This window comes from Chelonoidis abingdonii, chromosome 5 (assembly GCF_003597395.2).
Source record: "Chelonoidis abingdonii isolate Lonesome George chromosome 5, CheloAbing_2.0, whole genome shotgun sequence".
NCBI lineage: Eukaryota > Metazoa > Chordata > Testudines > Testudinidae > Chelonoidis > Chelonoidis abingdonii.
Window position 1 is genome coordinate 29,198,624 of NC_133773.1, and position 27,079 is coordinate 29,225,702.

A 27,079-nucleotide genomic window follows, 5' to 3' on the forward strand; every position below is an offset into this window, starting at 1 on the left:
CACTGGAGAAAGGGAAGAATGGGAGGATGATGCACCAGGAGAAGCTGCAGGAGTAATCTTTTCCTCATTTATCAAACCTTCAGAATCTCAGATTTCATCTAGGCTAGAGTAATTTACTGTGCTAAAATTTGTTCCCCTGGCATGGCTGTAAAACACCCTGTATTCACCTATAATCTTCTCAGTTGTATATCCAACATACTGTGCTATTTAGACTATGATTTTTCAACATTTAATTCCAATTGAGTCTGGATCATTCTAGGCCAAATTCTTAGCATGCCTGTCAGGATAGAGGGGCTAGCGTAAATGGTGCCAGTGGTCTTTCCACCACAAGATATGTGTATCAGGAACCAGGCTATTCCAGCAACTGCATCAGCTTGTGAACCCGAGAGTTCTGACTCCATCTTTGCTAAGGGCAAACTATGGCTTCAGTCCCTTTGAGAACACTGAGTGATTGCAGCCATTTTGAAAGAGGGGCATTTCTCTGAAGAACATTGTTCCTCAGATACGTCTTCACTTATGAAGAACATTGGAAGAGGACTATTAATTCTAAACATTTAAAAAAAAAACCCTACCCATTGTACTAAATTTACTCAAGAGTCACCTCTCTGCCTATTTTGGTGCAGACAGACAATGCCTGAACTGAGATAATTTGGGACACAAAAAACAAAAACAGAACAATTAAGTACATTTCTTAAAGGACCCACTTAAAATTAATATTAACCCATACATTAACCAACCAATTTACTTGTAAATTCTTAGAAAATTCATTCTGTGCCCAAAGAGCAAATGCTGTAATTTTGGAGAGGATACAATATATTCTTCCAGTGTTGCCAATTCTTATCTGAACTCTAGATGCAGGATAATTGGTGTTTATTTTAGAGCTCCAGCTCCTGGAGTTGACTGAGTATGTGAGAATCTCAGTTTTCATTTTAAAAGAAAAATTAAATTATTAACCCTCACGATTGTTGAGAAAAGCCTAAAAATGTAAACCACAAAGGCCCCAATCAAAAAGCGAATTAAAAAAATCCTTTAAATTGACTATTTCTTAAAAATCTCATGAATTTTAAGCCAGTCTCCTAATTTTGCGGGGCTTAACTCATGATTTTGAAAACTTCGGGCTGGCAATACCACTCTTCATATTTAACCTGAACCTTTGCTTTAAGTGCAAAACTCAACTCATTGTTTACTATGGAGCTGCAACTACTGTACCATAATGAAGAATCTGCTCTGCTCTAGAATTCTATCAGTTGGTTTAAAACTCTACAGAAAACTCTACCATTCTCTATTTAATTCCAAAGGAAGGTTCTGCTGCTACAATAATTGTCTTACACAGCAAATGCTGAGCTTGTAAAATGGCACTCATTGGACACTGCTCCGCTTTTGGAGGCCTTGTGCATTTGTAGATCTGAGCTTCTGATGAGGTGGAAAGTGGCAGAGTGTTCTAGATAAATGTGTGATGTATAATGTATTTAACATTTATTATTTAAAGAACACCCTCACCATTGGGACTTACTGGCAGTAGCAACAGAGAGGCTAAAGACTGACTAAGGAACTACTGCTGCCTCCAGGTCACAGTGATGCTATGGCCCTTTTTCCGTAGCAGAACCCCACTACAGAACCCTTCCTGATGCTGACTGCCATAGTTCTCTGAATAGAAGTTGGCTTTCCTCTCCGTTAAAGTGGGAAGCAGAATGCCTGAGCAGCTCCCACAATGTAGCCAAATCAGGGGAGAGATCAAAGGTTTGGGGAAGAGTTCACTACTGGGTAGAAGTCTATGGTAGCAGGGTCAGCTCATACCCTATACAACCTAACAGATATCTGCTCCTTCTAGCTCACAGCCTCCCTGCAAGTGTCTTGCTGTCCCAGACCTGTGTGACTGAGCTTGTCACATAAGGCACCCTAACATTTGTTCTTTTTAGGGAGAGAGGACAGAGGAGAATCAGGAATGAAGAGCAGAAAGTGAGAAGGAAGAGATGTGGGATGAGCTGGAGGAGGAGAAAAGGAAGAGAACAGTGAGGGGGAAAGGATGAGGGGAAGGTAACACGGCTAGGAGAACTGGTGAGACAGTGAGAGGAAGCAGAGAATGGCAGGTGAGGGAGACAGGGCAAGTAAGAGGAGAAAGGGGGAAAGACAAAAAGGAAATGAGAGAAAAGAGAAGACAGGGAGGGAAGGACAGATGAGAAACAAGACAGGCCTGGAGCAGGAATGGAGGCAGAACACAAGAGAGAAAGAAAACAAGAGAAGACAGGGGGATCGAGAGAGACGGGGAAAACCCATCTTGCAAGAAACAGCTCTCCTCGTCAGTCATGCACACAAGCTCAAGAAGACTGATTCAGGCACCAGCCAGTGCAGGAGAGGGAACAATCCTACCCTCAGTAAAGGCAGGAGGACTGAAGAGGGAAGTAAAACAAAGAGAGAGTCACATTTTGTTCTTGCACTGAAATGCCTCCCTAATACTTCAGGTTTTAGAGCTGTTCTGGAGACTCACGTCACCTAGAATTGGGATTCAAAACTTTCAGCAAATTCATCTCCTTCCTATGCATCTCTTCTTCCTTCCTCCCCACTTCCCTCTCCTCTTCCATTTAGAATCAGCTGTGTGTCTTGTCTGATATTTGGATCATATGCTCTTTGGGGGTGGGGATCAAGTCTTACTAGCACACTTTGGATGCTGCAAAATAAATAAATAACGGATATGCAGTACTGTACTAGTGTTTGGCTGTAAATTATTATTATGGCTTTGCTGCCTTCCCCAGTGAGCTCTAAGCAATCTTCAGTCCACTACCATCACCCCTAGACACTCACTTAAAATATTTCAAAAGGGAGATTTACAGCTCTTGTAATTCCAAAATTCTAATTCATACACTCCAGAAATTATAGCTACCCCACTATCCGGCTTGAGGCACAGCGGCAGGGCAATGCTAGGGGAAGGCATAATATTTGCTCTTGCTGCTGCTTCTGTCTTTGGATACACAGAGGAGTTTGGAGGAAACTGTAGAGGACAAAGAAGAGTTAAGCAACTAACTCCCTTATATACCTTTGGAAACCTCATCCTCAGTCTCCAAGGTTGCCCAGCACTTTAGACCCTGATCCTGCAAACACACACGAGTAGTCTCACTGAACTCAATGGGACTACTCCAGTGCATAAAGTTACTCATGTGTGTAACTGTTTTCAGGATCAAGTGTTCACAAGACCTTAACGAGCACTAAAAGTCTTTTAAAAGAACAAAAACCAAAGGCTTGATTTACACTACAACTCTGGTAACATAACCCAACATTGCCACCTGCTGGCTGTAATATCTTAACCTGCCTGAACACAGCTGTGTGAACATACCCGAGCGATTAAAGTGGAAATACATCTGGAATCAGTAAAGTTGCATACAATTTGTTTTCAGCTGACTTCCTATACCAGAAGCAATAAAGACTAGAATTAGATCAAGTAGTAGAAAGCGAGATAATTCTGGGCAGGTATCTTCTTTTGTAAGAAGATAAGAAAATTGTAATTCAATGTATAGTACATTATATTCACAGATGTAGGCTGTCTATGATTCCTTGGTATCATCTAGCCACCAGTATACAGATATTCACAAGTCTGGCTATTGTGCCCCAAAAGCTTCCAGTTACTCTTTATCTCATCATTGTTATCACCCCATCTTCAGTGGATTCTTGTGGAATTCATGGCAATGAGAGTTATTGAAGAAATTCAGCTACAAGGTTCCCCAACAGACAATAATAATCCCTTATTAAAGAAAAGGATGCAATGCAATAGTACTCAAAGATACTGTTAGCAGGGGACTACAGGCCTAGTCTGTCTCTAATAATTATAGAAGCGTATGGATGGATGGGACCGTTAAAAGTCGTCAAGTCCAGCCCTCTGTGCTGAGGTGGTTATGATTCTGTATTCCACTCTTTATGGTTATTTAATTAATGGCACAGAAAAATCATCTAATTTGGGGTTATTACTCAAGCAATTTTAAGGCTAATCAAACAAAGGATGATGTCAAGGAGTTTAAGACCAAAGGGTGATGTATGTTCAAATTTTTATATAGTATCACAATGACTATGGTATTATACAGATAGTACATTGCTACTTGAAATGCAATCCACCACACTATATATTAGTTTTCTACCTAATATTAAAGTAATAATATTCTTTAATAAAAGGAATTCTATTTTTAAGACATGAAAATAAGCTCACTCAGTGGGTCGGGGTGGCTATCTAGGGGCTTGATCCTGCAAACACAAGCACATGTCTAACTTTAATCAGGTGAGTACTCCTAACAGAAGCTAATGGGTCTTCTCATATAAGTAAAGTTAGTATGTATGTGTGTTTGTAGGACAGGCTCTACAGATGCAAGGGGAGAAAAATTTAAGGTGTTCTCAGTCTCCTACTCCCAGATGTTCTATATGAAGGGGAATAATGTAGAACATGCGTCTTTGAGGATTGGAGGAAGTGAAAGGGAGTGAAGGAATACTTGGCCTCTGAAATACCAGAGTAGAGCCAACCCCTTAGGGGAAAAAGCTCACATACTGATCATATTTTTCATAGGTTTTCTGCAAAAGTCTAGCTAGTCTTTATTTTATATATCTAAGGCACATAATGTTAAGTCCTTTAATGTTTCATTTCTGTCCCCTTGTGGTGAGAGCTCAGCTTTGCAGAATAATGGCATCTCTTTACATTTACCCTTTTTACATGGCACTTAAATCTTGTGTGGACATTTTACAAGGTGCATTTTGAGTAAAAGAAGTCACTACAGTCAATTATTCTAAATTAGTACTTAAATGGTCAGACCACCTACAAGTTAATGGCTATTTTAATAGTGGCCAGAAAGCTAACACACACATTCAAAGTGGTCACCTAAATAGTGCCTGCAAAATCAGTGTGTACAGGGGTGGCTCCAGGCCCCAGCATGCCAAGTGCGTGCTTGGGACGGCATGCCGTGGGGGGTGCTCTGCCAGTCGCCAGAAGGGCAGCAGGCAGGCAGCATTCGGCGGCATGGCTGTGGAGGTCCACTGAAGCCACAGGACCGATAACCGGCAGAGCACCCCATGTGGCATGCCACCGTGCTTGGGGCGGCGAAATGTCTAGAGCCGCCCTGAGTGCGTATATGCACAGTTACTCATTTGTGCAGGGAAACACCCACTCTGTCCACATCACAGCTGTGCCTGTAAATTCTGCATTTGCAGTTTAGATAGCCAGGTCTGAAAGTTAGCCCCTTGGGAATCAAACAAAGGAAGAAGACACACAATGAAATCCTGGCTCCATCGAAGGCAATGGGAATTTCACTGCTGGCTTCAATGGGGCCAAGATTTCACCCCAAATGTTAATTTATTTAAATAACTGAGGAATATAGGAATTGCTCTTTTGGCCCAGACTAGTGGTCCATCTAGGCTAGTATCTTGTTTCTGACAGTGACCAGAACCAGCTGCTCCAAAGGAAAAGTCAAGAACACAAAGTAAGAAATTATGGAATAACCTACTGTGACAAACCCAGACCAATGGGGTACAGGAGTCTGGTAGAGGGCAAATATACTGGTAATTGGATGAGTAGTTTTCTGTTCCCTGAGTGACCAGAGCAGGGACTGCACCAGAGTAATCAGGAACCTGCTAGAACCAATTAAGGCAGACAGGCTAATCAGGGCACCTGGGTTTAAAAGGGAGCTCTCTCCAGTCAGGTGAGGAGGACCCAGAGGAAAGGAAATGTGTGTGAGGAGCTGGGAGCAAGATGCACAAGGAGTTGAGAGTGAGAGGATGTGCTGCCGGAGGACAAAGGAGTACAAGCATTATCAGACACCAGGAGGAAGGTCCTGTGGTGAGGATAAAGAAGGTGTTTGGAGGAGGCCATGGGGAAGTAGCCTAGGGAGTTGTAGCTGTCATGCAGCTGTTACAAGAGGCACTATAGACAGCTGCAATCCACAGGGCCCTGGGCCGGAACGCAGAGTAGAGGGTAGGCCTGGGTTCCCCTCAAACCTCCCAACTCCTGATCAGACACAGGAGTCGATCCAGACTGTGGGGAAGATCACTGAGGTGAGCAAATCTGCCAATAAGCGCAGGACCCACCAAGGTAGAGGAGGAACTTTGTCACACTACCCAAAGTGGTAGATTCTTCCTAAATCCTATCAGTATGTTAAATTTACATAATCAGGTTTAAGTGTTGTCTAATTCAATTTCTTTATTCAGCAAACAGGCTTCAAAACAAAACTCTACATCTAAGTGCTCTTCAAAATCATTTAATGTGATCTATGATTTCTTTCTCCACCAGAGACAAAGCAAATTTATTGCATTTACATCTTATTCTGCATGAAAGTAAATTGATTTTAGGAATATTTAAAAACTTACCTATCTTCTATGAGGTTCAAAAGTTTATGCTGGAGAACGTCCCTGGCCAAAAAAAAAAAAAAAAAGCTTATGCTAATTATTTAATGTTTCTGTCTAGAAAGAAACAACTATAAAAATTCTTGCTTGCACAGTGTGCATTTTTTAACAGATCATCTAAAGGCCAACCTTATTCACGGGAATAGCTTCCCTGAATCAAATAGGTACCACATATATGAGCAAGATGAGGAAGTTCAGGTCTTTAACAGTAGTAAATAATAATACTTGGCTATAAATTACTAAGGGTGGGATCCCCAAGGGACTTAGGGGTTGCAACACAACACCTAACTTTTAAGCGCCTACAAAAATCACAGGAACCACATTGTGATCCACAAAGTCAAGTTGGGAACCTGGGCTCCATAGACAATGACTGGGGAGAAACAGGTGCCTATAAATAGCATCCACAAAAGTCGGTATGCTAGGCAGCTTCCCATCTAAGCTAGCCAATGGGAGATGCTGACCAGAGGCGTGTGTGCTAAGCCCCACTCATCTCTCAGAGGTAGGCACCCAAGTCCAGGAGACAGAAAAGTGCCTATTATCAACCTAGTGATCCACAAATGGGAACCTGCCACCTGGAGTGAGGAGGCTTAGGCACCGATGCTGTTTTTGGAGAAGATGAGTTAGTGTCAGGATCCTGGCTGCAAGATGTGAGTCAAGGCTAGAAATTGCAGTCTGTGCTTGTGTCAAGCCAAAGGGCCAGGCGATAGTCAGTAATCCTAGGAATACTCCATTGTGGGATTTTGTGAACCTTCTTGTGAAGCATCAGGAGCTGACCATTGTCAGGATACTGTAACAGCCCAATAGCCTGATCTGGTATGGCAATACTTTTATACCTAAAAAACAATTTAAATGAATACATGGGCTACACAAGGGAAGCAGTGACAGCTAAAGCCACCAAGTAAAATAGGATTGTCTAATATTTGATTAAATGAATCCTTCCTTGACTTCCAGGTGGTGTTTTACGAAAAGAAAGTTATAGTGTGTGCCTGGTAAACAGTGAGATATAGAAGGAGATAGCAGCCAATAGTGATGTAATAGGAAAAAGAGTGATTACACTGTCTTTCATTATTTGCTTTTAAGACAGCAGCTTAAGTTATTTCATGGGAATATTTAAACTGCCTCAACTTCAGATAGCTCTTTTTTTTTTTTTAAAACAAAAATGATGTTTAGAAATCTCCATGCCATACATGGCAGTAAATATTTCCCACAAAAGCTGGAATTTTCTATGGGAAACTCCCCCAAATCTAGTTACGATGAAGGACCCATGAGACAGTCCCAGCCCCATTCCCTTAAGCCAAAAATCCTTCTTCATGCAAAATTAAGGTTGAGAATATAAATATTGAAAAGTCAGGAGAGAGGAGAGTTTCACTTCTGGATGTAACACCAATCTTAACCTGCCCCTTTCTGACTTCTGCGGAGTCGGAGTCTCGTTTATCAGTGTGACTGAGGAATACGCCCTGTTATTAATGCTCAGCTAAGACAATAGTTTCATACATCTCAAAGCCAACCCAGTTTATTAAATCTCTCAAAGAGATATTATCAGTTATGAGCGTACATGGTACTGGGCAAACAGGAAAGAAAACTCAGTCCTTACTCAAGCAGTCGAACCAGCTAAATCCAAACCCTTGTTTTCTTAGGCACATTAATTACACTTCAGGGGTTGTGCTTCACCTCTAGTTCATGCATACTTTCACCTTTCCATGTTCTCTGTATGTATAAATATCTCCTGTCTCTGTGTTCCATTCTATGCATCTGAAGAAGTGAGCTGTAGCCCATGAAAGCTTATGCTGAAATAAATTTGTTAGTCTCTAAGGTGCCACAAGTACTCCTGTTCTTTTTGCGGATACAGACTAACACAACTGCTACTCTGAAACCTCAAGTTCAGTTGCTCTCAGTTCACCACACAAACATGGTTGCTGATGCAGCCAGTATTCTTTTGCAGGAGTATAATGGCCATTTTAAAAATGTATGAACTTTGCACCCACTGGCTGAACTAAGTGAAATCTGAAAGGGAACTGGAGATTTCGTGCTCAGTGGCTCAGGGGTGTCAGGTCTGAGGTGGACGCATGCTTACCTATCTGCCAGCAGAAATTTGGGCAGTCAGGGGACTTTACCTGTGAAAACACGGGCATCTTGGGAGGTTAGGCACCTATAGAGTTACACAGCAGCCGCTCGGGGGTTTTGAGACTACACTGCCTAACTGCCAGTTGGGCACCCAAGTCCCCATTTCTATCCAGAGAAGCCAATAGACGTGACTTGTTGCAATTATAATTATTGTAAGCGAGTATTACAAAATCTTGATGTTCGAGAAGGGAAGTTCCTCTTTTGAAATTACATTACTTATCCTAGTAATTTTTCTGTTTAGCAAAAGCATATCACTATTAGTGCCCTCACTTTAAAACGGTATCATGGACACAGAAAGGGTTCAAAGAAATGCAAACAGACTGAATAAGGGATTTGAAAATAAGATCACGAGGAAAAGTTAAGGAAGCTTATTTCGCTTAGTCTCAAGAGAACGTGTGGGTGTGGACACAACAGGGAAGATGTAGGGATGCCATGTTCAGGGGCTTCATCTTTAGCAGCCTACAGGAAAGATGGCTGCACCATGTACACAAGCAATACGCACTAGAAAGATGTGAATTTTAATACGCACTAATGTATTGTGGACACAATGGCCCATGCAGATCTTATTGGCACGCACTAAAAGTCCCTTAGTGCATGCAGCAGGTTCATCATGGGCTGTTAGTGTGCAATACATTGGTGTGCTTTAGAATTCACACCCTTGTAGTGCACACCGCTGCATCATTTAGGCAAGCCTGTAGGAATCTGATAAATGTGAGTCTCCCTTCCTGCCTGATTTGAGTGGTGAAAGCGAGAAGCAGTGTTCTCTCCTGATTATCCTCTTCCATGCTAGACCTTCTTGCTGCTGCGAGAAGGTGATATGTCTTCTAGTCCTTTCCTAAACTCCTAAACCCTGCATGTACCTTGATTATAATTATATATCTCTACACTGGATTTATCTCCCATTAAGGATGTCATAAATAGATAGCTAAGGGTTAATGTTTCTTTCACCTGTAAAGGGTTAACAAAGGGAACCAAACATCTGACCAGAGGACCAATCAGGAAACTGGATTTTTTCAAAACTCAGGGAGGGAATGTTGGGTCTGTGTCTTTTGTCTGTCTCTTGGCTATGAGAAGGTTTCTTTCTATCTCAAGCTTCTAATCTTCAGTTTCAAACTTGTGATACAAAGGTAGCAAAACCAATAGGCTTTTATATGTTTTGTTTTGTAGTTACATGTGGTGTTGCTGGAATGGTTAAATTGTATCTCTTTTGAATGTCTGTTATTCATTTTCTTTAAGTAATAGCCCTGTGTATTATCAACTTAATGCAGAGATCATATTTCATGTGTTTTCTTTTTTATATAAAGCTTCTTTTAAGACTTGTTGAGTTTTTCTCTCTGGGTAGCTAAGGAACGAGGGGAGGGGAATTCTCTTGTGTTGTCTACGGAGGGTAAGCTCTGCAGCACCAGGAATTGTGGGAGGTGGAAGAGAGAGAGAATAATTTTTTTCCTTGTATTGAGTTTGTCTCTTTGTGGAATGAGGAGACATGCTTCTTGGTATTTGTATGTAAGAGATTGCATCAGTACTCTCCGGTTAGCCCAGAGAGGAAAGTCTGGGTGGGAGAGAGAGGGGGAAAGGAGTGGGGTTATTTCCCTTTGCGTAAGACTCAGGCTTTTGAGTCTGGGGTTCCCCATGGAAGGGGTTTTGGGGAGACCAGAGGGAGCCAAAACCCCGGAATTTTTGGATGCTGGCAGCGAGATCAAATCTGAGCTGGTAATTAAGCTTAGAGGGGTTCATGCAGGCACCCAGATTTCTGGACGCTAAGGTCCAGATTTGGAAAAGATGCTTATGATAAAGGAAAACACATTTTCAGACCTAAACAAGTTGACAGTGACTGTTCAACATCTGTGGTACCAAAACTGTGACTATGACTACACTCGGGAGCTTATAGGGGTGCAGCTGCGCTGTAGCAGTTGTGCCACTGTAAGTTTTCTACTGTAGATGCTCTAAGCCAAAGAGCGAGAGCTCCCCCATTGACTTAATTAATCCACGCAGGTGTGGCTCTAGCTTTAATGTCATCCCAAGCATGGCAGTCAGGCTAGCCTGCAGGAGGTCTGCCGGTCCCACGGCTTCGGCATACTCACTGCCAAATTACCACTGAATCCACGGGACCAGCGGACCTCCTGCAGGCAAGCTGCCGAAGGCTGCCTGACTGCCGCCCTTGCAGGGACCAGCAGGGTGGCCCCCGTGGCTTGCCACCACTGAATCCACCCCCCAACAAGCAGAGGTAAAGAGCTTCTCCTGCTGACCTAGCACTGTCCCCACTGGTGCTTAGGTCAGTGTGATGTCACTTGGGGTGGTCGCAAGCGACAGTTATACCAATGTAAGTAGTAGTGTAGACATAGCCTGTGTTTTTTTCCAATGTAGTTGGAGGTTCTGTGGCAAAGCACGTTTTGTTGATCTGAATAAACAAGGCTGAATAGTCACCTAATACCTGCTTTTGAGCAACGGGCTATGCCCAAATAACGAATGAACATTCTGTATATATAACCTGTGCCCAATACGAATACTTACTTGTGCAGATATTTATTCAGATTTTATATAAATAAATGCAGATTTATTATTTCTAAGAATAAAAGTTAACAGGACAGTAGAGGTGACAATTGTGAGTGGGGGCACAAGATAGTGGGTTGGGGGCACAATTTTTAACCCATTCCCTGCAAAGAAAATTACATAAACCGTGACAGAAATCTGCAGGGCACGTGACTCTGTGTGACCCCCCTTATGTATCACCTTCCAAGTTACTTTGTGCAGTGATATTCGCAATACTGTCCTCAGAGCAAATGATCAGGCACGTCCCAGAACTTCTCTCTAATGAGGGCCTTTTTCTACCATTGACCTCAGTGATTTGCAAATAGCTTCAAAATTTGCCCTTGACTTCAATGGGTGCAGGACTGAGGTCCTAGAGCATCCTAAGATGCTAAATTCCTGACAGAATAGTTCTGGTCACTGCTTAATTTCTGTCAGGCTGAGTCCTGCCACCTCTAGGCTTGGCAGTTCATAGCCCCACCACTTCTAGGCTTGTCACATCAATTATGAATGTAAAAAAAATTGCTTGAGCACCAGCAGTCTTTTCATTACAAATTATGCACTGGTTCAGTAATGTGTTCTTTGAACCCAGAAGATTACTGGCAAGGATCACAGAAAACCTATGTGAGGTCCCACTATTTTAATAAGACAGTTCAAGGATAATTAACAGAAGATATCATTAATTTATATCTTCATTCTGCAATGCCCAATGTCTGAATCAAATAAACACTGTCTTTGGTCCATTACTCAAAATTACTTTTCTGATCTAACGTGCTCCTGTTTTCATCCATATCCAGCACAGAACAAATCTTGAGTGTTTGCTTCCCTTCAGAGTTCCTACTTTTAGGATATTTTGTATCGGTAGCACCTTATGGCTCCAACTAAGATCAGGGTCCCACAGTGTGAGGCCCCGTTCAAACACATATTAAGAAAGAGTCCCTGTCCCAACACCTTAGTCTACATAGACAAGGCAGACAGAAGGAGTGTGGGGAAACACAAGCACAGAAGGTGAAGTGACTTGTCCAAGGTCACACAGCTGGTCAGTGGCCATGCTGGTCAGATCATCTGACTCCCAGTCCAGTACCCTATCCACTAGGCTACAGTGTCCAGCTTTCCAAAATTTTGCCATTCAGCATTTATTTGCAGTCCCACTTTTCAGCTAAGAAAGTCTGAAGTTACAGCGATCCAACAGCAAAGTTAATATGCGAAAGAAATGCACTCTAACAATCCAAGCAACTGTATTATTGCAAGTATCAGAGGGGTAGCCGTGTTAGCCTGGATTTATAAAAAGTGACAAAGAGTCCTGTGGCACCTTATAGACTAACAGACGTATTGGAGCATGAGCTTTCGTGAGTGAATCCCCACTTCGTCAGACGCAGTGAATATTCACGTCTGACGAAGTGAGTATTCGCCCATGAAAATTTATACTCCAATACATCCATTAGTCTATAAGGTGCCACAGGACTCTTCATTGTATATTGACACTATCCTAAAAGCATGTTGCTATTCTCTAAGGAATGGGTTCCACACACACTTTAAAAGCCACAATCTGGTCAATAAAGATTCTTTAACCTCACATTAACTACACTTTCCTAGAAAAATCCTCCTACACCTAAGTGCTTATCAAATAATAAACAGATGAATGATGGGAAGATAAAACAGGTTACCAGACTGATACTCACCTGACTATAGATACCAGTATCTTAATGATAGCACATAATCTGATTCAAGAAGAGGATCATTCCTTATTATTATCAAACACTAGAGTTCTTGTAAGTTATTTCTGTTTCAGGAAATGAGAGGCAGGCAAGAGACATGAAAAAACAGCACAGACGATAATAGCACACATAAAAGTTGCACAACTGTGGGGTTTTCCAACCACAGCAGCCTCAGCGTCAATCTGTAACAAGATACCTTTTGAAAGAAGAACACACCCATATAAGACTGCTGCACTAAAAAGGCATTCTGGGCTATGTATGACTGAGAGATGATTTCTTTTCACTTTGTTTCCAGTATATCCTTTTCAGGATTATCACATTAAAAGCAACAGCACTAAGATCTAAAATTCTCTCTGAAGAAAGGCTTTTAAAAAAACACAAACAAAAAACTGCACACAGCAAATAGTTACATCACAAGAATCATTTTAAATGAGCACAAGTTGCATATCTAGCCAAATGTACCTAAAGCAATGAAACACTTCTGTACACCGAAGGAAGTAATATATTGTATTGTTTAACCATCCATGGTATGGAATTTGTTTATTTATATTAATCTAAGTATATGTTTTATAATATTGTAGTATTTATTCACATGGAGTCAAATCCTGCAAAGTTTACTCAGGCATAACACCCATTGATTTCAACAGGAATATTACAAAGGTAAAGATTACAAGATTTGGCACACAGATATCATATTGTCACATACATAGTATGGGAGATGCAGGGTTGTCTAGTAGTTAAGGCTGGAATTTAAAAGACCTGGAATTTATTCCCTACTCTGCCACTCACTCACTGTGTGATCTTGTGAAAGTAACTTACAGTAACCAAGGTACAGAGAAGTATCTGTAATTAATACCTACTCATTTTTGTAATGAGCTTGGAAACCACTGGATGAAAGATGCTATAACTGAACTTTTATTATGCAAGTAAGTTTGCATCAGGACTCAAAATAAAATATTCTTTTCAGCTGAACTTGAATTGCCAGCCAAGAAAGGATTTTTCTTCTCTAACAGTCAGCGAAATTTGATCAAACTCAGCATTTGCTTCTTAAAATATAAGAAAAATTATTTTTATTCTCTGTTGGCAAATAACTTAATTATGCTGTAAGTATAAAACCAAAAAAACCCAACCAGCCAAACAAACCTAAATGTTTCCCTAACAAGCAGAATCGTTACAATATAAACATCCTGAAGGGTGGCGGATCTTTCTGTATAGAAGAATTACAATACAAATATGTTTTCCTTGACGTAATAACTTTACGATGGAGCATTTCTCTGTGTGCAAATCATTGCAGAGGTGACACTGGAGTGTCACCAAAGAACAGTCCAGTTCTGAATACTTTTGACAGTAGGGATTCAATACTGGGCATGTGGGTCATTGACTAGGGTACACTGTTAGGAGCGCAGTTGAAGGTGACCTGAGCACAAGAAGACTGGGCTTAGTCTTTGGCTCATAGATTGAACTCTAAAGGACAGCAATACGTTCTGGATCTTGTCTGGAACCTCAATGAAGTGAAAGCACATTGGAGGAAACCTCATGTGAAGGTCTGAGCATGGTGTGATTGCTGAAAGTTGCACATAATTAAGGACACAAATATCTATTTGTAAGCTAAGAACTGAAGAGAGTTTCCCTTTTCTGTGTTAGATCATATTAGGGTAACATTTACAAATTTTATTTATCACATTAATTCATATGATTCTAATATGTATTGGTATAAATACATCTACTTTATGTTTTACACCAAGCGTAGGCAACCTATAGCACGTGTGCCGAAGGCGGCACGCGAGCTGATTTTCCGTGGCACTCACACTGCCTGGGTCCTGGCCACCAGTCTGGGGGGCTCTGCATTTTAATTTAATTTTAAAATGAAGCTTCTAAACATTTTTAAAACCTTATTTACTTTACATACAATAGTTTAGTTATATATTATAGACTTATAGAAAGAGACCTTCTAAAAATGTTAAAATATGTTACTGGCACCGAAACCTTAAATTAGAGTGAATAAATGAAGACTTGGCACATCACTTCTGAAAGGTTGCCAACCCCTGTTTTACACAATCAGCTGGGAATATTGCTTGCATAGTCCAATTTTGTCTGTCTTTGAGACAAGCTATTAAAGAAAGAGATACAACTGAAAAATTCAGTGCCCTAAGCAGACAACCAAAGTAGTTGTCAGTTATGGTAAAACAATAAATTGAATGTAGAAATCCTTCTAACCTCATGAATTATGGACAAATCCAGTCCTTGAGGGAGAAGTTTGAGACAATCCTACAAATACATATAAAGAAAACTGGATAAGACTCTATACATATTTCAGGTTCCAAGCTCAAATCTGGTGGTTACCAGGGTTCCAGCAGAACTGCTTGCTAGTATTATGAATGAAGAGACACTAAGCACCTGTAAATGAAAACGCTTTAGAAAAATTGCCATTTGAAATTAATTTCTGCACACTCACTTCCAGTCCCAAAGTGGGTTGTTTCCCCCACCCACTGTAAAGTTTAGTACAATTTTGTTTTGTCTGTTTTTGAATTATCCCAGGATTTTAAGATGTGATTTCCACATTTTTAAAGACTTGTTCGGTAATTCCTTTGTGACTGGAGATCTCAACATTAGTTTTGTTTTAAACTTGAAATGGATGTAGTCCAAAGTAGCTTGTGTGCTTTACTAAGTGTGATATTGATTGAAGACTAGGTACTACAAATGAATGTGGGAAGATGGAAAACTGTACAGAGGGCCTAATTCTGCATTCATCATGCGCCCTACACTCAGACATATGCACGTGTGTGTTTACAGATGCTCTCTTTTTTTTTTAACTCCCACTCCCACAGTGTCTTAAAGTCAGAACAGTGTTTAATGCAACAGTAGACTGAGATTCTGAACCTACAGATGTCAAGGAATTCGGATATTTGTTACAATAAATGTTATTCAGTCATGCTGAACATGTAGTATTTACTATAAAATCAAAGCTACCACCATAATGAGTAATACAAAAGACTTCACTTATGAAAGAGGACATGCAATGATTGTTGTGGAAATATAATTTTGGTTTTTACTGAATTTTATGGGTGTGATGGGTTCCCCTTGGGTGCCACCTGGAACTGGGGTGCCACTGAGCCCTCTGACCCACCAGCTTGGGCTTCTTCTCATGCTGTGCCGCTGTGACAAGCTGCAGACCTGCTCCCGGGCTTATACTTCCACCAGCATTCACAAGCAGGGACACACCCAACCGCAGTTACCTGCAGGCTCTGACCAGCTACTGCATGAACCAACAGTAGAGAGGCTACAGCCAAAATAACCGGTTTCCCAGCCTAAGTCCCCAGAGCTGTACCGTCCTGCCCTGGTCTAAACCCCAACCAGTATGAATTTATTATCCAGTTTGCCTTCCCCTCAATATGCGGAGGAAATTCAACAGCCCCTCTGAGCTAGGATTCCTGAGCACTTCACTGCAAACATACTCGTTTAGATTAAAACATAAAATAAATGTATTAACTACAAAATATAGATTTTAAGTGATTATAAGTGGTAGCAAACAGATCAAAGCAGATTACTTAGTAAGTAAACAAAAATGCAAACTAAGCTGATCATACTAGATAAACTGCTAATTCATATCCAGTCTCTCACCCTGAGAGATGGTACAAGCAGAAAACAGATTCTTGAGGGACAAGCTACACTTGCTTTACAGCTTGGAATCCCCAGGTCTTTCATACACAAGCTAGAAATCCCTTTAGCCTGGGTCCAGCACTTCCCTCAGTTCAGTTTTTGTTCCTTAGATGTTTCCAGGAATCTTCTTGTGTTGGGAGTGAAGACCAACAGATGATGTCATTCTCTGCCTTAGATAGCTTTAGCATACGGAGGGAAAAGGATTCCCTCCGTATGCGAAACTCAGCTTATGGAAAAACACCGACATCCCAAGATGGATCATATGGCCTGGTTACATGCCTTTGCATATCTTGCTGAGTCCATGGCAGCCATTACTTACAGACTGTCTGGAGCGTTCACAGGATGGCTCACCAGGTGATGGATAAGCTTCTCCTGAGGCCTCCTGTTTTCCCTAATGGATTATTACCCTGAACAGGCCCTTCCCCACCCACTATCTAGACTGAAGGCATCTTGCCTAGTGGCATCACTCAGGTATAACTACATTTGAAATACAGATACATAGCCAATGTTCACAACATCAGATACAAAAATGATACAAGCATACATATAGGATAATCATATTCAGCAGACCATAACTTTTCCAGTGACATCTTAGATTACCCATCTTGCATAAAATACATCATTATACTATAGTCATATCATAGTAATATCACTATGAAGAATAAGGGGTGCAGTGTCACAATGGGTTTATGATCTTAACCATAAAGTTTCATTAACAAAGATTCCTCCTTCTCCTCCTCCTCAGTGAACAGTCCTATGGAGCAGTGTCCAGTCTCACATTGCATTGCTAAATGTACAGGTCTTTGGTTAATTTAGTTGGGTAGTTCATTTGAAGTAACCTGCCCAGTTTTCAATTTACTTCCGATTTTAAAACGTAAATGGATAGCTTATTAACACTGACATTTATTCTGCATACCACATTATATGTAGATATTTTGTTTGTTTCCAAATAAAGTCTAGTGGTGAAGGGTGGTTAATAACTGGGGAAAAATACACTTGAGAACTAGCGAAGTGTCTTTAAGCCATGCAAAATGGTTTTCAAAAGCAATTAACTGATCATTTGACTCAGTCTATTTTGCTATTAGAAATACAACTTTAAAATTTTTTTGTATCTAAGAAATGTTTCTTTAGAATGGACTACTGAGAGCTGCTTACACAAAACTCCCATTGATCACAATTAACTTCGGTGACGGCTGCGTGACAGTAAAGTGAGCAAGATTTTGCTCAAAATAAATAATCAGTGGCAGAGAAATCTGATCATGATAGTGTTGAGAACTTTTTTTTTTTTACACGATAGAATGCAAACAACTTGTACGATACACATAAATAAACCCTGTCCCTCATAGATCCTGTACAAGAACCCAGATAGAAACAAACTGCCCAAAAGAGCTCAGAATGTCTTGCAGATTATTGTTCTAGCTCCCTCCAATGGATCCTCAACACTTCCTTCTTTGACTTTAATTAATAAATGCCAGGTATGTTGACACCTTCTACAAGATGGATCAATTTTAATTACTATGATTATATGGTCATTGCCAATGTGGGAATGTAGTCTCAGGCACTATACCTGCCCTGACTCCTCCTTGGCAGTTTCTGGGAGCTTTTCACTCATTTTCGTTTGTATTAAAATGTTTCTCAGTCCGTTGCTGTGTGAAAGGTCACAACCCCAGCAAAGGAAACTGACCGACTGTACGAGTGGACAAAGCAAACGGCAGAGTCAGCCACACACAAATGCTAAATGCGCAAAGAAAACACAGTGACAGGGAAATACATTGGTGTAATGCCTTTCAGAGCCGGCCATCAACAGGCGTTATTCACAGCGATCAGAGGGTCAGACCGTAGCCTGTTTTAAAGTTGCTGCCTTCCCGCCCTTTAATTATCCGAATTGCTGACCGCTGGGCTGGGCACTTACATTATACTCGCCGAAGAGAAGCCGTCGGTCCGGGGTTGTGCTGGTGGCTGCTCCAAGTGAAGCAGGAAGCTCTGGTGCTGTGAACTACAAGTCCCATGGTGCAGCTGCCTCCCTCCCCCAGCAATGGGAGGCGACTGCGGGGAAAATCCTCGCCCGTGGCAGCTCCGCACTAAAAGACTCGAGTGCTTGCGCCGAGCAAGCTCCGGGCGCGGGCTCTCGTTTAGCTCCCCCGACACCGCGCTGCGCTCTGGGTCCCCCGGCAGAGGTGAGCGCACCGAGCTGGCGGATGCCTATTGCCGCTAGCTCTTTCCCGGGGGCAGTTTGAGCAGGGTGGCTGGGAGCGGTGGGGATACGGGGACAGACCGCGGCGGGGGCTGCACCACAAGCGGTGTGTGTGTGTGTCTGGGGGCGGGGAGAATCAGTGGGGATGGGCTGGTTTGGGGGTGCAAAGGGGGCGTGCAATGACCTGCGCCCGTGGAAGGCAGCGGGAGTTGCCGCTGCTCCTTGGAGCGGGGCGGGGGGCAGCTGGTAACACGGCGCGGCAGGGGACTTCCACTGGCAGCACAGGACCCCGCTGCGCTGTGCAAACCAGACGCGCAAGCGGCAAAGCCAGGCGGAGGCGCGTTTACATTTGGATCAGCTGTGAGCAGCAGCTCGTGGGCGAACGAAATCGGCGTCTTGGGGGCGGGTTTTCCAGCTGCAAGGAGAAAAATTTCCCACTGGCAGGTGGCAGCCAAGGGGCCGGGCCGAGAGCACTTTTTCCCTGCCATTGCCGCTGAGGGGCACTTTCTTGTTCACAGACAGAGATTGGCGTGGGACTGTGCATTGACCTGCTGCCCTCATCCCGTTAGTACAGCTTCCTTTTTGCTCGGGTGAAAGGATACCTCCTCCCGCGAAAGATCCGTGCGAACCGATCTGCGGTGGGATGGAGCTTGGAGGGGCGCCTCTGCTGCGATTTTAGGGCGTGTGCCTGCTGCTGTTGGAGGCAGTGGAAGTTTTGCTGTTGTCTTCAATAGGAGCAGGATCAAGCTCTTAATTGTCAGGACCCTGGATGTCTGTTCTGGATCTAGCTGCACTGTCAACTCTCAGTAAATTTGCTCTTATAAAAAAAACCCTACAAAGGAATAAACATACCAAGATATGTTGGGGAAGATGTTTACTTTACTCTGGTCAATTCCCAGGCATTATGGGAAATTCTGCTCTTGGACCTGGTGACAGGTGTTCAGCTCACCACTGCAGCAACCCCGGCTGGCCATCCTGGAAATTAGTTCAGGGTTGCCAGTGTGCCCTTTTCAGGTGGTGTCCCACCCATCCTCACTCCTGTCTCTGCATTCAGGAACTGCGTCGCTCCCTGGGCCCTGTCATCCTTTTCTGGACACAGGCCTCCAGCTGTGCCCCACTCAGTTCTTTCCCCCCTTCCAGGGGGCCAACAGTCCTCAGTCCAGCCACTTGCCTCACTGGCAGACTGCACTCCAGGTTTTAGCTGCTCCTCTCAGTAGCAAACTTCACTCCATACAGTGGCCATGCCCCTCAGTGGCAAATGGAGACAAAAGGAGGGAGAGAGACGATCCAGACCTGCCTGGACAAACATTTATTATGGCCTCTATTAGGAATTTATATCTTGTAAGAGGGGTGGGGGGTGGATGGTAGACCTGATGATTTAACCAGTTTGTTCCCTTTCTAAGTTTTGTGAGATTTAATGGAGTCAGAATTGCTTTCAAAACAGTTGTATCATTAGTGTTTTCACTGCTTGATGCTTGTTTTATTTGTCAATAGAAAAAGTTTGACTATCAGAGAAAAATTTGTTCTTAGAAATTTTGTTTTGTGGGATGGGTGTATGGGCAGCCTAACCCTTTAGTAAAAGACTCACAAATTCCCATGCCTGGTGATGTTAACAATCAGTGCCCCAAGAAAGTTGTGTGGATTTTTTGCTGATGGCTTTGTGCGGAATGTAAGGGGAAGTGAGACAAGTATGCACATTCCAAATGTGAAAATGACACCAAGGGTTCAACACTGTAGTCCTATGTATGTAAAACTCTTGCTAAAGGCTAGGGTTTTCTTGCTTCCATCAGAACTTGGCCCCAACTGGGCAAGAGTTTACGTGCATATTTCCATGCAAAATTTAGAATCCATATCTTTAAAAAAATTACTGAATATCGTGACACCATGGAAAAAAGTTTGCTCCCCTTGCAGCCCTGTCTAATCTACATACAACATTTTGAACAAAACACGCAGGCCTGCATTGGCATGTCACAGTCATGTCTGCAAATTCTTCTGAATACACTCCTCCGCTCGAAAGACAGTGAGTATTACTGATGCACCTCCAATTGAGTTAGGAGCAGACTGATGCAATGTAGAGTTTTCCACTTGTAAGTTACAGGTTCAGATCTGTTTCAAAGTCAGGCACGACTGAAAGTTGCTTTTCATAAGCACTAAAATCACCTTGGAAAGAATTATAATTGCATATTGCAGTTTTATAATTTTACCCAAATCAACTATATTGTTTTCAACATAGGCTGGGGGAAAGCATAATTATTTACAGGAGTTATAAACAGCCTAGCAATCAGAATTAACTTGAAATTAATTTTTCTTAACATTTAGGCTTTGCTTACAATGGCCAGGACAGCCATATCAGCACCACTCTAGCAAGTAATGTTTAAGTAGTGTTCACTAATGTGATTTCCCTGGCCAGATTTATCCAGCACTGAAATGGGAGATGTTTTGTGTCTGAGCTGTTGCTTTGTAAGAAAAAGCGTTGTGCCTTGTTCTGAATATCAATTAAGGAAGGAAAATAAGGAAAATAATTCCAGAGGTCTTGAGATATTTATATGGTATCCTCCAAATACTGGCATCACAGAAAGGTGTCATTGTACCAGTAATCCATTCTTTATGTGTTTAGAGATTAAAGTTGTGCAATCTTATGCTTGGAAAGGTAATCATATGTCAGAGTCCATATCACAATGATGCTTCACATAGCAATAAAATGCAATAGACTGAACTGTAAACTGCTTTTAGTAATGAGGACTCAGATGCAATGAATAACACTGATTATGCACCTCATAGTGAAATGTACGTATCAGTTAATTGATGAACTTATTTGGATAGAGAAGGAAATACCATTTCACACAGTGTTCAATTAACTTGTAGTACTTTTTGCCACAAAATATGTGGCCAAGAGTTAAATATGATATTTAAGTGGACAAGAACATCCAGAATTACAGTAGGACATTAAAAACTAGAACAAGGAGTTTTGAAAGGGATATACCCAACCCTGTATTTCCAGGCATGAGCCACCTACTAATTAATAGGGTTGAGAAAGAAACTCTCTCTCTGGACAGACTTCCATAACTGCAGTTTTTCTTGCATCTTCCTCTAATGAAACTAGTGTTGGCCACTGTTAGAGACAGGATACTGGGCTAGATGAACCACAAGTCTGATTCAGTATGGCAAATCCTGTACCCCATTTTTGTTGGAGAAAACAGGGGAATTTTCATGCCCACTTTAAATTCATTTTTGATATTTGTAACGTATTATATACAGCAGCTATTCCTTAATGAGATTTCAAAAAGTAAAGTTTGTGTCAGTGAGTAGTTCTGAAAATGCTAATGTTCTTCTGAGCTCCTACTTGACTGTTCTACCATGAATAAATACTGAAGTAGTCATTCGGCCAGAGAGAGGGAGACTGACTCTATAGTCCAGGGGTTAGGGAACCCACCTGGGAAGTGCAAGACCGAGGGACGTGTCCAATTACACTTTCATTATTTAGCTGGTGTGCCACTGCTTCAAAACAGGAGACCAAGGAAACCCTACAGCAGAATCTCCCACAGCATAGTGATTAGAGAGCTCTGAGACCTCTGTTCAAATCCTCTCCCCACCCTCTGGAAAAGGGAATTGAACCTGAGTTTCTCACATCTCAGGCAAAGGGTACTTGTCGCATTTCATATCGTCAAAGAAGTATAATAGTGATATAATATCCAGAGTTATTAACAAATACTATGTAATAGTTCCAATATGGGTCTTTGAGGTCTACAAAACAAGTGTTCAGGTTTCCAATGGTGTATCACCAAAATGTTTCTTCAAAGGTGAACTCATTTAGTAAGATACTTATAATAGGGGCAGAACTAGTTAATATATTTGCATAGTTTCATGCAAAGATCTCAAAAAAAATTAAAAATATTAAGGAAGTTTCTTAACAGCCAGTACTTATGGTTGTATGCTGTGTTGTAGACATGTCCATACTAGGATGTTAGCGAGACAAGGTGGGTGAGGTGATATCTTTTATCAGACCAACTTCTGTTTGTGAGAGAGACAAACTTCTTTGCTTTTACACAGAACTTGGACTGATAAAAGATATTGCCTCACTCACCTTGTCTCTGTACTTATCCTCATTTTACAGATGGGAGACCAAAGCACATAGAGACTTTGGATCTGTCCAGAGCTGCAAGTCAATGGCAAAACTGGAAATAGAACTATTGTGATCAAGCTGGAGTTCTTCACTCCCAGTCCTGTGCCCAAGATGCTAGACTATGTTTACCACCCATGGTTCTCTATAAAACAAGTACAGATTAATTAATCAATCAATAGTATGTAAAGTTCTTTAAATGATGCCAGTTCCAAGTGGATTTTTTTGGCATTGCAATAATTCCATGTTTCTTTCATTCTTGTAGTTCTGAGAAGGATCATCATCATGAGCTCCATGGAAGAAGTGGAAACTGAAGAGACAGTAACTTGTCTCCATATAACTTTGTACCATCCTTGCCAAGAAGAAAAGCAGGTGTTTCGCAGCTTAAAATTCCACAAGCGAGAACGGCGCAGGGTAGATGACATGGCAAAGTTTGGCCGAGATTCTAACATCTGCCATTATAATTTAATGGATACCCGTGTTTCCCGGGTTCAGTTTACCCTGCAGTTTTTCAGGCAACTCAACAGCTCAGAACTTGGTTTTGAGATAAAGAACATGAGCAAAAAGACCAAGCTAATTGTGGACAATGTGGAACTGGACTACCTAAACAAAATTGACCTGCCATGGAAATGCATCATTCGCTTTGGAGACTACCAACTCTTAATGCAAAGACAAGATGGGGAATCACTGGATTATTTTGAGACTTGCTTTGAGTTGGCCCAGGCTTCACTTTTGCAAGGGAGACACCTGCCTTTACTGCAGCCCATACCGGAATGTGGCATTTCTCCTTCTTTGGTCTATTCCTGGGGAGTAAGACCAGTAGAGATGGATGAAAATGATTTGTGATAGAAGAGAGAAGGTTGCTTTCAACAGTGCGCAATACCTAATTCAGCATAACTTCAGGGGACCAAATCTTATCTCCTCAGTACACTGCATTTATTTTGCTTTCCATAGTTGCCACTGCTGTGTTATGTATTCTTCCTCTTGCACACTGTTTAAACATATCAGAACTTACTCATTTACAAATGTCATTAGACCTGCATCATCTTTATTTAGTGTCCATCCTGTCTCCTCCCCTCCACTGTCTTATCACCTTCTATGTTTGTCTGTGGTAAACCCCAATCAGAGTTAGTGGATCTTTGCATGAACCTAAAGGCTCATGGTAGCAGATCCAACTGTAGGACTGGGGCCATAGAGCATAAGCTCTTTCAGACAGGGTCTACCTGCCCTATAGTGCTACTATTTGGCCAGCTGTCCTGTCAGTGCTCCCTGCCTCACTTTCCCCAAGTGGGCTATCAGTAAGTTAAGAGGCGTTATTTAGGGAATAGCATCCATCTGAGGGGTCTAGTTTATTAACCAGAGCCTCAATGAGAATGCATCCAAAACTTCACTCCAGTGTCTTAGCTGGGAGACAGTCAATCTTAATTTATCCATACCACCTGAGTCCACCGGTCCACTCCAGCAGCTCTCTTGGTCCAGGCTTCTTGCCACTATCTGGTAAGCATTCTTTCCCCAGACTCAGATCTGTCACCTGTAGCTCTTCTCTGTAGCAGCATGTAGTTTCTGACAGATACAGGGAATGGCCAGGCTAAGAGTGCACCTTCTAGGCTCCTGGCTCTGGTAAAGTCTCCTCAGGGGGCTTCCTGTCTCCAGGAACCCTTCCTGGACTTGTTGCTCTGGTGAACTTCCTGGCTCTAGAAACCACCTCAGCTGAGGACTGGTGACCCTTTGGCAGGGTCATTAGCTAATCAGTTGTCAACGGTGCATAGAGATTTCATTACCTCCAGGTGGCTTTGAGTTGGCTTGTTCTCCCTTTCAGGAGCTTGTCCCAGGTAGGCTGGTCTCTGACTCTCCTGAAAGGGCCAGCCCCAGTAACACAGGGTGGGTGGGTCAGTGTCTCTCTCTCGTGTGTGTGTGTGTGTGTGTGTGTGTATGTGTATATATATATATATATATATATATATATATAATATGTGTGTGTGTGTATATGTTTAATTATCTCTGTCAAACATGATGCAAAATCCTGGCTTTATAAATAAACCACAAGTGGCCAGGATTAATATACAAATTTGTTATATTGCATTATTAACTTTGATACTGAAGTGCAATCTGTATTCAGACTGAGATCCATTTTCAACCCTAACTTTGATGTTAGGGTTGAAAATGAAACTCAAACTTTTTTTATTCATATTTTGTGAAAATGGAGCTATTTAGTTGGTATATTTAACCACAAACAATTTTCTTCTAATCCTAAAGTGCTATAATAAAAATGCTGTTATCTTCAAAGATGTGAGTGTAAATAAAACAAACAATGTGAATGTCCAGTTGAGATTGTATTAAAAATGTTTGCATGCCTTATTTTGTCCTCGTGTGTGGTTATGGCTTGTAAGCACAGCTATATGAGGGAATATTATTCTGAGATCTCAAGCTTTATTGCCAATTGTTCAGCATCAAAAGAACTGTTTTACACTTGGTGATGAGCATTGTTTCAAGATCGTGCTATCAGAGAAATAGAGTACCTGCAATAATTCCATCTGGAGACCTGCAACAACATTAGCCACATCGATACGCATTTTTAAATTTTAATTCACGCAGAGTGTGTAATCCCCTGCGCAACAGCTGCTTATCCCACAAACTTCAGGGCTCTGGCTCTACTTATTTCAATTCAGTTCTGGCCCTGAGGGCTGCCTCAAGTTGCTCCCCTGCTGTCACAAACTCTGGGTCTCCTTAGGAGCACAGAACTGCCAAAGCACAGGTCTCCCCCAGCCACATCCCAGTCCCCTCCCTCTGTATCCTCAGCATATCCTCTGTGCCTAGGGATCCTCTGGAGGGCATATAGAAGCTCCCTGCATTGGGTGGCTTTCATGCCTATCCTGTCCTCCTTCTATACCAGCTTAGCTGGCACAACGGGACTGCAGGGTAATGTTGAATAGGGCCCAGATAGTTGAGCACTGAATAAAATGAGGAGTGGGTTTATCTAAGAGTGCATGCTCTTGCTTCAGATGGAAATTTCAGGCAAAAGAATGTTTGGGGAAACAGCAAAGGAAATGCTTAAACGATTACAAATTTGCACTATAGATCATTGTGGCAAAGAGTTTCTAGCTGTGATTTCCAAGCAGGTACATGTTGATTTCAAACCTGCTCTTTTGCCTACACAGTGCGACCACAGAGCATGCAATGTCTATGCTAGAAATTGAGCCGTGTTTGAAACTTGGGGCCAAACTCTATACTTCCACCTCATAGAATCTCATTTGGACCTCAGTATCTAACATGGCTCCTCCAGGATTTACCATCAAATATGGTTGTCTGCTAAGGTGGAGAGGGTCAGACTGCTCCATTTTTGTTAGAACTGAGCCTCGACCACCATCTTGATTCCATTTTTACTCAATTATGGATAATGTTGAAATACATTCCTAAATTTTAAAGGGATTAAATGAACCCTCTAAAAGGATTTAGGTAGAGAGGATGCTGGAAGTCATAGCAATGCTAACTATGTTACAAGAAAAGCTCAGAGATGCTTTTAAGATTACACTGGATTGGGTGGGTGGGGAGTATCACGCAACACTAAGCTGAAGATAAAGAGACACCTAACAGCTTTGTTTCAGTTTTTTTAAAAGTCTCTGTGTGACACACAAGGGCATTGTAATTTAGTAGAGGGACTTATTAAACCATAAACATTTGGTTTTGAAAATTTTATATACACTGCTACCTCAATATAACACACCTGATAGAACATGAATTCGGATATAATGAGGTAAAGCAGTGCTCGGGGTGGGGGGGGCTGTGCACTCTGGTGGATCAAAGCAAGTTCAATATAACATGGTAAGATTTGTTGGTCACCAAGGACAGCGTTATATCAAGGTAGAGGTGTATAATCTACCTGGATATAAATTTGCCTTTACAGCTGTTATACAGATACTGTCTACAGTACTAGAGGAAATTTACTCTTCATATCAGGAGAAGAGTGGGATGTAGCTTTAGATGCACATTAAGGGGCAGAATTTTAAAACCTGAACCCTGATTTAAAAAAATGGGTGCCAACAGTTCGGCTCCTAAAACCATCTACAGCCATCTAAATAAGTCACCTGATTTCCATCTGTACTGATCACCTAGCAACTTCCATAAATATGGATTTCTGAGCCTAACTGCAGGATCTCACCTTTGAAAATTATGGCACAAATCTTGCTTTATTTGTCCTTATCTTGTAGGAACAACTGCTATCAGTTTAAACATCTAAGTATTTTATATATGGGAACAGTCATGCAACACAGACATCCAAATGCACTTGCAAATAACTACACAGGTATTTGTACTTGGGTGCAAAAAGGGAGAGTAGTGAAGCTCCTGTCCCTTAGTAAATCATGT

At 41.8% G+C, this 27,079-nt stretch overlaps 2 protein-coding genes across 7 annotated transcripts in view; one reads left to right on the forward strand and one right to left on the reverse strand.

Moving 5' to 3' along the window:
• Positions 1 to 18,395, reverse strand: part of ALPK1 (alpha kinase 1) — an 80,547-nt gene extending 62,152 nt beyond the window's left edge. For 4 of the 5 annotated variants that reach the window (XM_032769718.2, XM_032769721.2, XM_032769717.2 and 1 more), the window contains exon 1: positions 18,313 to 18,395. The gene's annotated coding sequence lies outside the window, so the exon portion shown is untranslated. Of the gene's footprint in view, positions 1 to 12,704; positions 12,871 to 18,312 lie in introns of those variants that run through there. The other variant, XM_032769720.2, reaches the window with a different exon arrangement.
• Positions 18,396 to 18,462: 67 nt separating this feature from the next.
• Positions 18,463 to 25,072, forward strand: TIFA (TRAF interacting protein with forkhead associated domain). Of its 2 annotated transcripts, none has more exons than XR_012655930.1 (2): positions 18,463 to 18,577; positions 20,506 to 21,889. XR_012655930.1 is itself a non-coding variant. In XM_075066197.1 (2 exons), the coding sequence occupies exon 2, from the start codon at positions 23,000 to 23,002 to the stop codon at positions 23,558 to 23,560; it is 561 nt and encodes a 186-aa protein (XP_074922298.1). In that variant the 5' UTR covers positions 18,463 to 18,577; positions 22,980 to 22,999; the 3' UTR covers positions 23,561 to 25,072. The 2 variants fall into 2 exon arrangements, 1 of the variants encoding a protein (XP_074922298.1); XM_075066197.1 differs by lacking the exon at positions 20,506 to 21,889 and adding an exon at positions 22,980 to 25,072.
• The last annotated feature ends 2,007 nt before the right edge of the window (positions 25,073 to 27,079 follow it).